General features: G+C 29.8%; 1 protein-coding gene across 1 annotated transcript; it reads right to left on the bottom strand.

The window, feature by feature from the left end:
* Positions 1-10,997: 10,997 nt before the first annotated feature.
* Positions 10,998-12,146, bottom strand: LOC119685302 (sideroflexin-1-3-like). The gene has a single exon (XM_038099546.1). It carries the CDS (start codon positions 12,116-12,118, stop codon positions 11,111-11,113), a length of 1,008 nt encoding a protein of 335 aa, XP_037955474.1. The 5' UTR covers positions 12,119-12,146; the 3' UTR covers positions 10,998-11,110.
* Between the last annotated feature and the right edge of the window lie 1,386 nt (positions 12,147-13,532).

A 13,532-nucleotide genomic window follows, 5' to 3' on the forward strand; every position in this document is an offset into this window, starting at 1 on the left:
TTACGGAAAAGGCAATGAAATACTGAAAAGTAGCTTCTATACTACTTTTTATTGACACAACAGGGCTTAGAGACCTACTCTAAACCCAGAAGGGGCTCATTAGACCAGACGGTCGCAGTTATTGTTATTACATAACAACAACAATAATAATAATAAGTCTCAATATTTAACTTTGTATAATAATGATGGCTCCAATCGTCAATTTCGATTTTATTGTATTTGTCTTTCATAAATAAAGTGTATACATTTTCATATCACATAAAATCCATCCACATAACATAACACTTTTTCGTGTGATGGAAAATCAACCTCAAAGCCAAAGTTAAATGTTATCAATTATGTGTGATATACGAGTACATGCGAGTTGATAATCTTCCAATCAGCAATTACATAAATGCGTCGCCCTCTGCTGACACCGGTTATTCATATTCCATAACTTAGGGTATATTATTTATTCAATTTAGCTGCTTGAGTCAATCAGTATTTCACTAATTTTACGCTCAAAGGAGCACAAATCCTTGATCAATAAACTGATCCGAAATTGCAATGTGAAAACAAACGTTCTCAATATTTTCCTTTCTAGAAAAATTATTATTTGTACTGCCAAATTTTCCGTCTTCTCCCCAAGGAATAATTGAAGCGCAATGATTTTAAAGCCGTCAGCGAGGCGTTCGAGCAGTTGGTGTGCGCATGAAATGGAAATGCTCGCCTCTTTAAAACGTGCTAAGCCGGTTCAAAGGCGTTTTTAAAGATAAATGCCAGAATTTATTTTTCCCTTTAAAAATGTGTTATGCCATTGACGGAGTTGTACATAATCTCCAACAGTCTTTACAGTGTAACACATGACTGCAGTCAAATTTTTGTGTATGGTAATTTTGAGATATTTTTGTGCGATTTTGTCAGTTGATTTGATTTATTTGTGTTTTATGTTAAATTCTGCTCCTCTTATCTACATTTGGCTCCAAATGCTGGAATTGATTACTTACGCAATTTGTAGAAGTAGATTTAGGGCATTAAATTTTTGTTCTTCACGTTTAATTTAAATTGATTGCTTAATAGTCAATTTAGTGTTGCTTTGACAAATTTAAAGGATTTACAAGCGAAATAAAGACTTTTGCAAACAGAAACTGTTCCTCTTTTAGAATTCAGATAATTGTCATGAAATCTAATTTTCTAAAATTTAATCTAATTGCTCGATTTTGTTATATTTGTTCTTGAATACTCTATTTACGCAGAATAATTAAGACTGATTGATTTTAAATAAATAATAATGTTTGCTGGAATTACGAGACCAACTTCACCAAAGCTATTACTTTCTTTTATATATCGAGCTTTTTTATAGCTTCATTAATAACGCTGCATACTTCTAAATACATATCATGTAATTCATATTAAACTATCTTTATATTTATATTTTTTATGTTTTTTCAAAAATTGCACTGATACTTGCTTTGATATCATCCGACTCAGCCTAAACTAAAGGTTATTCTTTTAAACACAATATTAGTGTTGCTTATGAGTTGAAAGAAGTAAATAATCTGACAAGCATAAAATCGAATTAATATAAATATTACTTTACAAACTATGGTTTTTGATAAGAGATTATAATTCCAAATATTTTAGCATTTCTTGAGTCTGTTTAATTTGCTGCAATATTAAAATTAACAGATTAGGTACAAATGATGCAGATACCAATGTATTCATAAAATGAAATGAAACAGCACTAAATAGTTTTTGAAGGAGCTTGGTCTAAAAGTTTAGAAACCAAAGTACTGTGACATCGGAGATACTAATAATATATAACAGTGCATGAAGTGCCTTTTTTAATCGTACCGATATAATGGACACATATATATCATATATCTTTAAAGTACTCTTCAAATCCAATGATTAGAGTATTCAGACCGCAGTAAATTCATCGAGAATATATAGCAAGCTAAATTCTCTTTAAGAATTTTTAAAGAAAAATAAAGAAGAAACTCTGCAACAAATTGTGGAATACTTTTATCTAAATACCTAAATTACCTGAAGTACCAAAATTCCTCCATTAACAGTGCTTGCAAAGTACAATTCTCTCTGATGAAGTGACGCCGAGGTAGTGGCTGGTGACTAATAATAACTATGACTAATAGATTCTACTATGGGCTTAGTAGGCAATTGGGATGCACTCTCTCAACAGACAAAACTTGTTCATGCCGTCAGAATAGATTAAAATGTTCTAGCGGAGAAGGTATTTAAAGCGTAGACCAGACCATGTCAGAGGTAGACCATGTCAACAGTGAAGTGATCAAGTTGAGGGAGCACTAACCAGACTTGATGTACGACACTGAACAAAGTGCGCACGCAGCAGAAGCACCTGGAAAAACATGCTGCCTCAGGTCGAAACCTGGTAATGGGTTGTTATGGTCAAACAAGTAAGTAAATTAAAGTAAGTAAGTAAGTTAAGTAAGGTGAATAATAAAAGGATTTGGTAAAATTTCTTAGACACGCTGAAAATTTCAGAATGAAGTTAATTAGTGAATTTAAATTTTAAACTAAATAATGTGATAATTTTAAAGAATACTGTTTTGACCCAGATAAAATAATACAAGATATTATTAGCATAAAGTATACAAGGTTGAGAGGCTTGATTTGGACAGGTAAACAAGTCAATAAGGCAAGTTATATGACATACAGAACAGATCATTTTTATTGTTTTTTGAAATTCATTATAAGGAATATAAGGAAAAAATGCAAATTCCTTCTTCCTTTAAAAGAATACGTTTCATGTGATATGTATTAATTATATTTCTGTTTTGTAGTGATATTTGCTTTGTGATATCTTTTTTCAAGGACTTGTATATACTTAATGCAGTTTAATTTATTCTTTTTATAACTTACGTTATTATGAAACTTACAAAACTGACTGTTTTGTCGTTAGAAAGTGAAGAAAACACTTGACTAAACTTTCTCTACAAAGACACTCAAGGATACTTTTGGACAAGCTCCAGTAAGTGTAAATAATGATTTTATTTGAAAGTCTGAAAAGAGTTCTATTTATTTTTACTTAAACGGCACATAGTCACATACTCAAATAGAATAAATAAGTTATACTGGATTAAAACAGAATTTTTGAATGAATTTTTTTGCAACTAAGAGTTCTCTTAAGATTATTGGAGTTTCCAGTCGTCCTTTTGAATACATTTAATTTGATAATGAAATGTTTAAATATTTTTAGGAATTCAAACAAAATACATGACAGATATACGAACTTGTAATCGTATTCGTGAACAAAATATATTAATCCAATGTTATTAAATTTCATATCGCGCCAAAAAGGTTATTGGGTCAGATTTATACAAATTACACGCTTCTATTCGCATCACTTTTATTGAATAATGTAAATCAAATTTAAATTTTTATTATTATTATAGTTTCGTTCAGTTAAAACTTTAATTCATTTTATGATGAAGGTTTCGAATTTCTGCAATTTATCATACATTTTTGAGACTCCTTTTAACTTAACTAGTCCATGGGTTCACATTATTTTGATTTTAAACCAAATGTATATTTTTTCTTCTTTCAACCATTCATCATATTAAATACTTTTCATATCGTACAGAAAAATAATTTTCATCAAGGCTTTTCACAAAAACAGTTTACTTAATTCGTTCGCAAACCTTTTCCTCATTACCCTTCAGGAATTTTGTTTTATTTATTTAACTTCCATGTCCGAATAACCGTAGAGCCTTCAACATACTCCGCAAAAATCGTAAAAGATTAAAATGGAGGTCGTAGTCGACATTTTGTAATATTTAAAGCTTACGAGTATTTCCGATTGACACAAATTTATGTATTCTATAGACCGTTGACTTCTGCTTAAAGATTTTCAGATATCGTCAGTTTATTGAAAACCATAAATTTTAAATCTCTTTTTGTAGTGCATAAAAGAACATGAACAGCTAAAATTTTAAATGAATAGATTACATTTCATATATATGTTGTATATATTTATCCAACAACTCGACCCAATTCTCGGAAAAGATTAAAATTGCCACTGCCATTGCGTATTTGCGGTCATTTAAAATAAAATGCAACGAATCAATCTGAATACAAGAAAGGCTCAGTTAGTTGACAAAAAAAAAAATGTTTAAGTCTTAATTCAACACACGTAGGGTTTACAAAAGGTTTTACTTTCAGCCGTGATGCAGATGTTGAACTGCGAAAATATATACACAACACAATATTATAAGCAATATTTTAAAAGCAACACTGATAATTATTAGTTATTTTTTAATCAAAATTACTTTTAATAATTTTTTTTCATTGGCCGACCTTAACTATTTGTGAAAATGGAGTGATGTAGGCGTCAAATTGCGATTAAATTTTAAATTAAATAAGAATTAGGCGAAGTGTACAATGGCTCTACCCTATTACATATAATAATAAACAAGATAAGTTGATAGAGACCATTCTAAGCAGTAAAGCGTTTAAAAAAGAGTTTTATACTATATGGAATAATTGATAGACTATAAGTATTTTACTTGACTGCACTAATTTTACATATAGATTTAGGAATTATAGAGCGGTGTCTGTGAGCTATGTAACAAATTGTACTTTTTGTACAGATTCACAACTGTTGACGAAATATAGATCCACCATTATATTCCGGAGACCAATGAATAGTAGATTATAATATATAAAACAACTTCCAAAAAAACGTAGAACAACAAAGTTATATTGGATGTTGATAAACTAAAACTAATAGTATTTTCTTTGACTGTATTCATGTTGCAAGAAGAAATGATAACTTAGACGTAAGTTCTGTGTATATTAAATTTAAGTAAAGCTATATTAAAACATGTCAGCATAACAAGCAGATTTACAACGACTGAATAAATAAAGGTCCACAATTACTTTCCGAAAACCAATGAATACTAGATTGCTTCGCAAAAAACAACCACTGAGCTTATTCCTAAGTGAACACTATTATCACTAAATATATTTCTATACGTCATAATTACTGAAGAGTATCGTATTGCAGAGCAATAAAATTTTTGTTTCACAGAAGCAATATACCACCTTATAATTTCGTAGTGCCTGTGCTAAAATTTACAAATTACATATTGAATTGAGTGGGGACTGTGACTACGTTTGTCTTTGCAAAGTATCTAGTATTGGAAACTATTCTCGCCAAAATAAAATCGTATATTCTGTTTATGGATATAAACACTTTTACGCCATGTAGTATACATAGAGCTTAAAGCAGTTGTGGAATCGTTGGGATATATGAATCGAGTTAGAAATTTAACATAAATAAAAAATTTTAAAAAATGTAAGAGCATTTCTTTTTATGTTGTGTAGAAAGCACCTCTCGAACACACTTGAATTATATTTGCATAGTAATCACACATTTATTTATTTATTTATTTATTTATTGTATTATATATTATTCTAATAAAATTCTAATAAAAATAATTATACAATAATTAATATTATATATAAATCTATATTCTCGACAACACGTATATGCCGTGAATAATCCACTTTTAAAATTATTTTTTATAAACAAATTATAGAATAGTTAGCGTTTCCTTCTGTGGATTTATTCATATTGCATCTGCAGTTATCACAATATATATGATTACTTTAAAATATCAACTTAAACTTTTCAAAAAGAAATAATTGCATAGATTCAAGTGCAAAAATATAGAGCTTGTAGAATGATATTTAGCAACCATTTGGACAAGTAGTTGTCTTCAAAATATACCAAAAATCCGTTGAACCAAAAAGTTTATTAGGAGCGTTTTCAGCGTAATTCGAATTATTATGATTTGCCAGCCATTAATAGTACTACCTATATGAAAAAAAAATTTTTTTTAAATAACACAAGAAGCTTTTTAAAAATATTTTTTCCTACAGATCTCAGATATTTCTTAAACAACAGGCATAGTATTACAAATTTATATTGAATACCTTTATATATAAGATGTACTTTTATTATAATAAACTATAATTATTTTATTCAAATATTAATTTTCTAACATTTTTAATCTACGTACATTGCCTTTGTTCAAAAATTTTATTTACGGAATGTAGAGAAACCATAAATTAATTAAATACATAAAACTGAGATTACTCTTGTAACTTCGTAGCTGAATTAAATGACATTCAGCAAAATAATATTTGTATTTGTACCTTTCTATCTGGTTACCTCCAGCTCTTGCCTTACTGAGGCAAACACTAATCTGCACAAATTTGCTCACACATTGCGCACTGCCAGAAAGTAATGCAAAATCAAAGCAGTTTATTTTCCCATAATTAATGAAGAAAATATTAGTAATCCATAAATTTTGACTAAGCAAAGAACACCTGAGACATTAAACGACTTACGGAAATTGTTATTATCGCTGAAGTTGCTTTCGTTTAGGCTGGCGTAATTTTGCCAGGAATTAACTCTCAAAATATCAAACAGAACTTATGCCAGATTAACCGAAATAAATTTCATGAAGTGTTAATAACGAAAGTCTTAAAACAACATAAATTAACAATTTGGACACATCGCCAAAGTTTATATAGCAAAAGGATAAATTGCGATGTGCGCCACACCCTCAACGATACATTGACGTCTGTGTGGAGTTACTTAACCTAAGCTGAGATTTCTGATATATTTCATTAAAATTTTTTAATACAAAATAGTAAAGCCCATTTTAAGGATTATAAATTACTCAAGTGGAATAAATTAGAGATACACCAACAGCGATAAATAATCAATTCGCAGTGAAAGGTAATATATCGTTAATAATTACCCTATATGCTAATATTGACTTAACTTAAACCACAGATACTTAATAATATAATTTTTGATGTTAAACATTAATAAGATTTAATTTTTCTTTATTAGTCGTTTTACTATTCTTTATCGATTGATATATATTTTTACAGATGTATTTAGATATTTTATTTATAAGCAGTTGTACTAAATCTAATTTATAAAAAGTTATTTACAACTTACAAGCGTTTATTTAATAAAATCTAATAATAAATATTATTACTTAAATTTATAACATATTTAATATAATGATTTATTCTATAATAATACAAAGATAGATAGTCATTAATTTAGAATATCATATATATTATAAAATAGTACAGTATTTTGTATATATTTTATGACGTGGCGTTAACCTTTTATCGCCGCTGTACCATTATTTTGAATAAAATTATTTATAAAATTTACGAATAATTCTTTTATTATTTTACTGCTCTATTTCAGCGCATCTATAATATGTTACACCCCACTGAAATATTCCAATTTGTTTCATTTAGAGCATTCTCACCATCTTCTGCAGGAAAAATTGCCGTTCTCCGAAACTGTTTTTCTAGTACTGCCGAAATGAAATTTCAATAAAATATTCCAATTTCTTTCATTTAGAGCATTCTCACAATCTTCTGCAGAAAGAATTGCCGTATATATGTTTTTTTTTTTTTTGAAATTTTTTGATTTGTCCGAATTAGGACAAAATAGCCAGAAAATGTGTAACGTCCTCACACTCCTTCTGGTTGACCATGAGAAAAACTATAAGGTGGCAAAGCTTTTACTCTCTTTTTAAATATAGTTACCATTGTATAGGTTTCAAAACGATCACGAGATTGTTCTGACACAGTTTTTAGTTGAGTTGCATAAATTATGTGTTAACCGGAAACCACTCTGTCGGGCAGAGCTTAACTAAAGCTTCCATGTTTTGTCAGTGATTTTGCGTAACAGCTTTTCTTGTAATATACTATACCTGATAGTTTATTAGAGTCCATATAAATTTGTATACTCGTGCGAGAGTTTCTCATTATTCTTCTCATTGTGATTTGGAACTCATTGATGTATAAATGTACATATATAAAATATATTCATATAAATATTCTTTTTAATATATATAAAATATGTGCGTAGAGTGTACTTGTAAAGTTCGAAGTAACTAGTTCCAATATGTATTGCATATGTTGTTAAACAATTTGATAGCGAAAACCCCTTATAAACCCCTTATACCTAGAGCTTTCCCAAATCTGCACTATATGTGATATGTACAAAATTTTATTTTTTGCTTGAACTCATATATTATGGCCATTTTTGAATCTCTTAGTTTTTGAATCAAATGTTTGTCGAAGGATATATTAGAGACTATAATAACTCTTATATATATGTATTCTTTAACTTGAGTTAATCACCAATATTCCGACTTCCATTTCTTGCAAATCTTTTAGCATATCATTAATTTTGATTTCAAAATATCTATGATTAACCTAAGCTAATAGCTTGCAATACCTTTGACTGATGTTGATCATATCCAGCGGTTTTTGTAATCTATCTGCAATAAGACCCATGATTTTAGTTTACACAAAGTGGATAACCTCGCGTGAGATGTCCTGTTGTTTTTACGTCTGCAAACTAAAAGAAGTTAAAAAGTTTTAAAGATTTTAAAATTTAATAGACATATGCCTATGTCATTTAAGTGACCAGTCTCCGACTTACTTTAAACTTAAGCAATTGTTCTAATTAAAGTTGGATTGCAGCGAAAAAAAAGTTTGACGGTTACTTGGCTTACATTTGTGGTATTGCTAGGCTGAAGCCTTAAGGAGCTATACCCCCACAAGAGGGATCATTGTAACCATAAAGTGGTTCTTTTTATTATATGCGTGCATCGCTAGAAGGCCGTAATGTAATAAACATCTTTTATGTTTTTCCGCCTTATGAATTCGCCTTTCATTGTTGTATTTCATTTTGCATTATTCAATCATAAACAAATAAAATTAAATCATTTCTTGATTTTAAGTACATTTCAAGCGAATTTAATTTCTTTTATTTTGGCGAAAAAAATTTTATTACTTTCTGTATAAATTTGTGAGAAGCAGATACTCGAACTCAAGGATATTTAGAAAAGTTTTTAGTACGCTTTTATGGCAACATTTTCAAGTTAACGCAATTTAAATCTGTCATATAAAGGGAATTTACCAAACAATAATGAAAGCAGCCTCGATTTTTTAAATGTTTTTGTGTTTTTAGTTGAGATTCGGGCTGTGCAGCAACTGTGAAATTTGCAGCTTCGGCTTTGCCAAATACTTCCGCTAATAGGAAATATCGGCGTCAGAAAGTCGCGCCACTCTGACGCCTACAGGTATGATGCATTATTTAAGCCTTGCAATTCCGAAATGCCTCCACCATTTGGTCCAACACAATTTTCTTTTTTTTTGCTAAAAGTTAAAAATAATCAAAATAGGGTCGAAATAAAGTTTATTAACAAAAAGTTTAAAAACTAATTTTTTCACTATGCTCTGGATATCACATCATTGGCAAATAGCTAAGAGCAATTTATTTATTAAATATTTATTGCATATATTTATACGAATAAATAAATGCCTGCAATAAATATATGCTTGCAAATTCAAATAATTACATTTATTTGTATTAGTATACACAGATACAAAAGTATCTGTGCAATAATCAAGTTTTAGTCCTAAAAGCAAAATAAATCAAAAGTATTAATAACGAAATTCTAAAACAAAGACAATGAATCAATTAAAGATTTTATTTTTTCAGTAAACTAAACTGAATTTTTATAGAAAGAAATTGGGTACTTAGTTCTTGTTAAGAATATATGTAGTACCCGAACAAGTAATAGATATATGTCCCAAGACACAAAAAGTAAATTTTTACTTAAAGTTTAATATTTGACCGTTCAATCGGCATTCAATCTGAAACAAAGTATCAGTCACACCCATGCAGTCAAAATAAAATGAGACCGTTAAACTGTTCCATGACCTTACAGCTTACCGATTTTGTGGTTGTGGTTAAATAAGTTGTTTGGTAGAGAGGTTTCAAAAAGTAGTGAACTACAACTACAAAAATATTTTTATATTATTTTAATTAAATGAATTTGTGGCCAAATACTTATTATCAGTGGTCTTGGAAATATTCCGTGTATTTCCGTGTAAATAATTTTTTTTTGAGACTGCAAGTACCAGGAATCGAATTCGTACCCTGCCAAATTTGAAGTTCAGAGTTAGCGCACCTTAACCAACTGCCCCAAAACCATACTTGACTTTTATGTTCGCACATTTTTCTGGAGTATTGTTAATATGCTCTGCAAGTTTTATTAACAAATTCACTTGTTGTGTTTATATTAGAACGAAATCATAAATCAGCTATGGAATAATTGAATTAATTAATTATATTTATTTTTTTAATTGTTAAATTTCAATACAATTCTACTTGCATACTTTTATATTATTCTTTCTAATGTGTAGAACCTAATCTATAAGTTGTTTGGACAATTCATTAATGTCGTAATCAATCAAATGTTATCAAAAACTACTAAACTTTTTTCATAGAACAACAAAGAATTTATTCCTCCTGAATGTCAAAATTAGAGTAAATATAGATTAAAACCATGCTGAGAAACTAAACTCTTAACTATAGGTATTTGTACTAGGACTACAGAATATTACAAACGAGTAAAGTTGTTAGTTTTGGTTTGCCAAGTTAGATATCCTTTACGCAGAGTTTTAAATCCGAATTGTCCAAATAACATAAATAATATACATAAATAATATAATCCAATATATAATAATAACATATATAATAACACTTAATATTAATAAAAGCTGGTAGAAATTTTTTCTTCACTATTTTCTTTCATCTGCTGAAGTTGAAGAAGCTGAATGGTAGTATGAAATATAACGAATAAGATTTGAAAGACAATATATCCATATCTGAACCGGTAAATATAATTCTGACTAAGAAAATTAACTTTTGGAACTTTTTTGTAGAAAAGAAAACATATAAAATTGAGGCCACCGGTAGTATAACTAATCAGTATAGTACATAAAAGCATCAATTCAGTTCCACCTATTTTTTTTGTTGTATTTGTAAATAAAATCCACAAAAATATAAATTTTAAATTATGTTTATAATGCTAAATAAAAACTGACTAATAAAGAACCGCAAATACTATCTTAGATAAATAATATATATATTTTTTTCCAATAAATTCAAGTGTTTGTTTGTATAACATATATCTTTACTTATACGAAACGATAATCTGAGTTATCTATTTTTTTGTTTTAATAACAATTTTATTTATAGTCCTTTGTTGTACCACACCTCTTCTATAGTAGGATCCTTTTTATATATTTGATCTTGCACTTCGATTTCTAAACGTTTAACTTTTATTGTTTGTCGCTGATTATATAACGCACAGCCTAATGGAGTAGTCACAGTCAGAAATAAACCACAAGTTATAACTTGAAAAGGCATATTCAGGGAAGGATATCTGGTCAAAAATCCATTCTCCTTTGTCATGTTATTGACCATTACAGGAATTAATGTCATTGGTGGAACACACATAGATATTCTGCTTACAATAACAGCAAATATGCCTAAAACAGCCACTCGTTTTGATACACTAACTTGTTGATTTTTTTGGTCCATTACGGCAATACCATTCCGAATTTCTTCATAGCGCATCATAGGAACATTTATGCAATTGGCTGCTGCAACCGCGGCCAAAGGTACAATACGACCTATAAGTGGATGGGCTTGTGCGGCCACACGATTTAGTGATAAAGCTGTAGCTACTGCACCTCCAGTGGCCAAACAATAGCATTTTATAATTTTTCCCGTTTTGATTTCAGATTTTCCAGAACGATTTGTATAATTAACGATGGCGTTAAATGTTTGATTAATCCATTGCCAAAAGACCACTGCAGTATTTGTCTTATAAAAGGTCATCATACAGCCTGTGATAATCATATTCATTGGCATTTGCGCGGACATGCGACCAATTAAAATAGATTTTTCTCCAGTTTCTGGATGAAATGCGGAATCATAAAGATATTTTGCTTTCCACACATCTTCAATTGTATATGCCTCAGGCACATCCCTGCCTGCACGGTAATTTTCCACAATCCCACGTGCTCTCTCCAACTGCGCCCCAGTTGCTAAAATATTTAAAGGATTCGTGAGCAGAAAGAAATGTTTCGCCCGTCCGATATAAGTGCTTTGATCAAATTTCGGTTTGTCAATGTCGACTCTTGGCAATGAAGATATTTTTTTAAGAACAAACTTTGAGTAGCCATTATTATTCATTAAGATATATTCACAAAAATCACTTTTATTATTGAGACAATTATTACAACCAATAATTTTGTTGAATTTCACAAAAAATTTTTAAATTGAATTAAAAAAAAAAAATCTGAAATAAAGTGAACATTTAAATGAAATATAAATAATAAGCTATGTGAAATGAAAATAAACAAAACTAAAACAAAGTAAATAGATACATTTTGTATGTATTTACCATCTAAAATTCAATACTTTTTATTTGTTTTAAATTAAAAAAATTTTAAAAAAACTTCGTAAATAACATCAGGAGGCATAAAGTAAATATTATTTCAACTGCAAATTAATTTTTTTCATTAAATACATGTTATTTATTGAAATTGTATTTTAATAAAAATTTAAGTGAATCGAAGCTGTACAGTTCTATTCTCTAATGCAGGAGAGTAGTACGAGTATGTAAGGTCTGAGGTAACTGACATCATCATGCTCCCTATTTACGTATGCATTGCTCATTTGGTTCGGGATAATCCCTGCCTAAATAGAACTTTTGTAAGTCCTCGATAGGAAAACTCTCCACACCTCCCCACCTGTATAAACTACAGATGCAAGCCTAATGAACAACACTATTCCTGTCGAGTTATTTACTCCACCGCTAAATTCAAGAGACTCGACGAGCACCTACTATCTCTGGCGCGCAGATATCTAAGTCATCGGCATAGTTTCCCCACCCCTATATTCTTGACGCCGAAGAACTTCCTACTGAGTTTCCACAAGCTTTATTCCACAGGCCTCCCTAATCCCTTGGTCGCTACTTCGACGAGATGGCTCGCTCCCCCACTCCATTCCGCTGTACAATCGAGAATATTTAAACCCTCTACACAGAGTATACTCTTAAGTAGTCCCATTTCCTTGGTAATGCTCTCTAGATAAATATTCATTATTCTAGTTAGGTAGGTAGGTTGGAGTGGCGGCCGTGTTTACCAAGATAGCCCACTTGAGTACAGATAATGGCCCGTTGTGCTACCACAAGGAAAAAGCGATGTTCATTATTTCTAACAAATCATTATTCCTTACCGTGTCCTCACCCCTATCTTAGATATATTTGTAATAACCAATCTAAGCGCCTTTCACCTTTTTCTCCTGATTACTGGAATGGTGCTGCATCCGCTGAACGCGGCTGCAATCTTCCACAACCGTTCCTAAGAGGTATTTTTGTTTTATTTTTATGTATAAGGAATATTGTACAGTATTCAATAAACTCAATATTTTTTCTTAAAATTTACTAAAAATAGGATTCATTGATAATTTAAAATTTATTTAAAATTTATTAAAAAACATTTCTCGAAATGTTATTTAATTGTTCGATACTAGAAATTTCAAACGAGGTTAAGTGCATACCGATGCAATGGAACAAAATAGTACTAAAAACTATTTACGCCAA

Source organism: Teleopsis dalmanni, chromosome 2 (assembly GCF_002237135.1).
Source record: "Teleopsis dalmanni isolate 2A chromosome 2, ASM223713v2, whole genome shotgun sequence".
Classification (NCBI taxonomy): domain Eukaryota; kingdom Metazoa; phylum Arthropoda; class Insecta; order Diptera; family Diopsidae; genus Teleopsis; species Teleopsis dalmanni.

Excerpts from the sequence above, each read along its gene's own strand:
- LOC119685302 (XM_038099546.1), bottom strand. The coding sequence starts at position 12,118 with ATGAATAATAATGGCTACTCAAAGTTTGTTCTTAAAAAAATATCTTCA.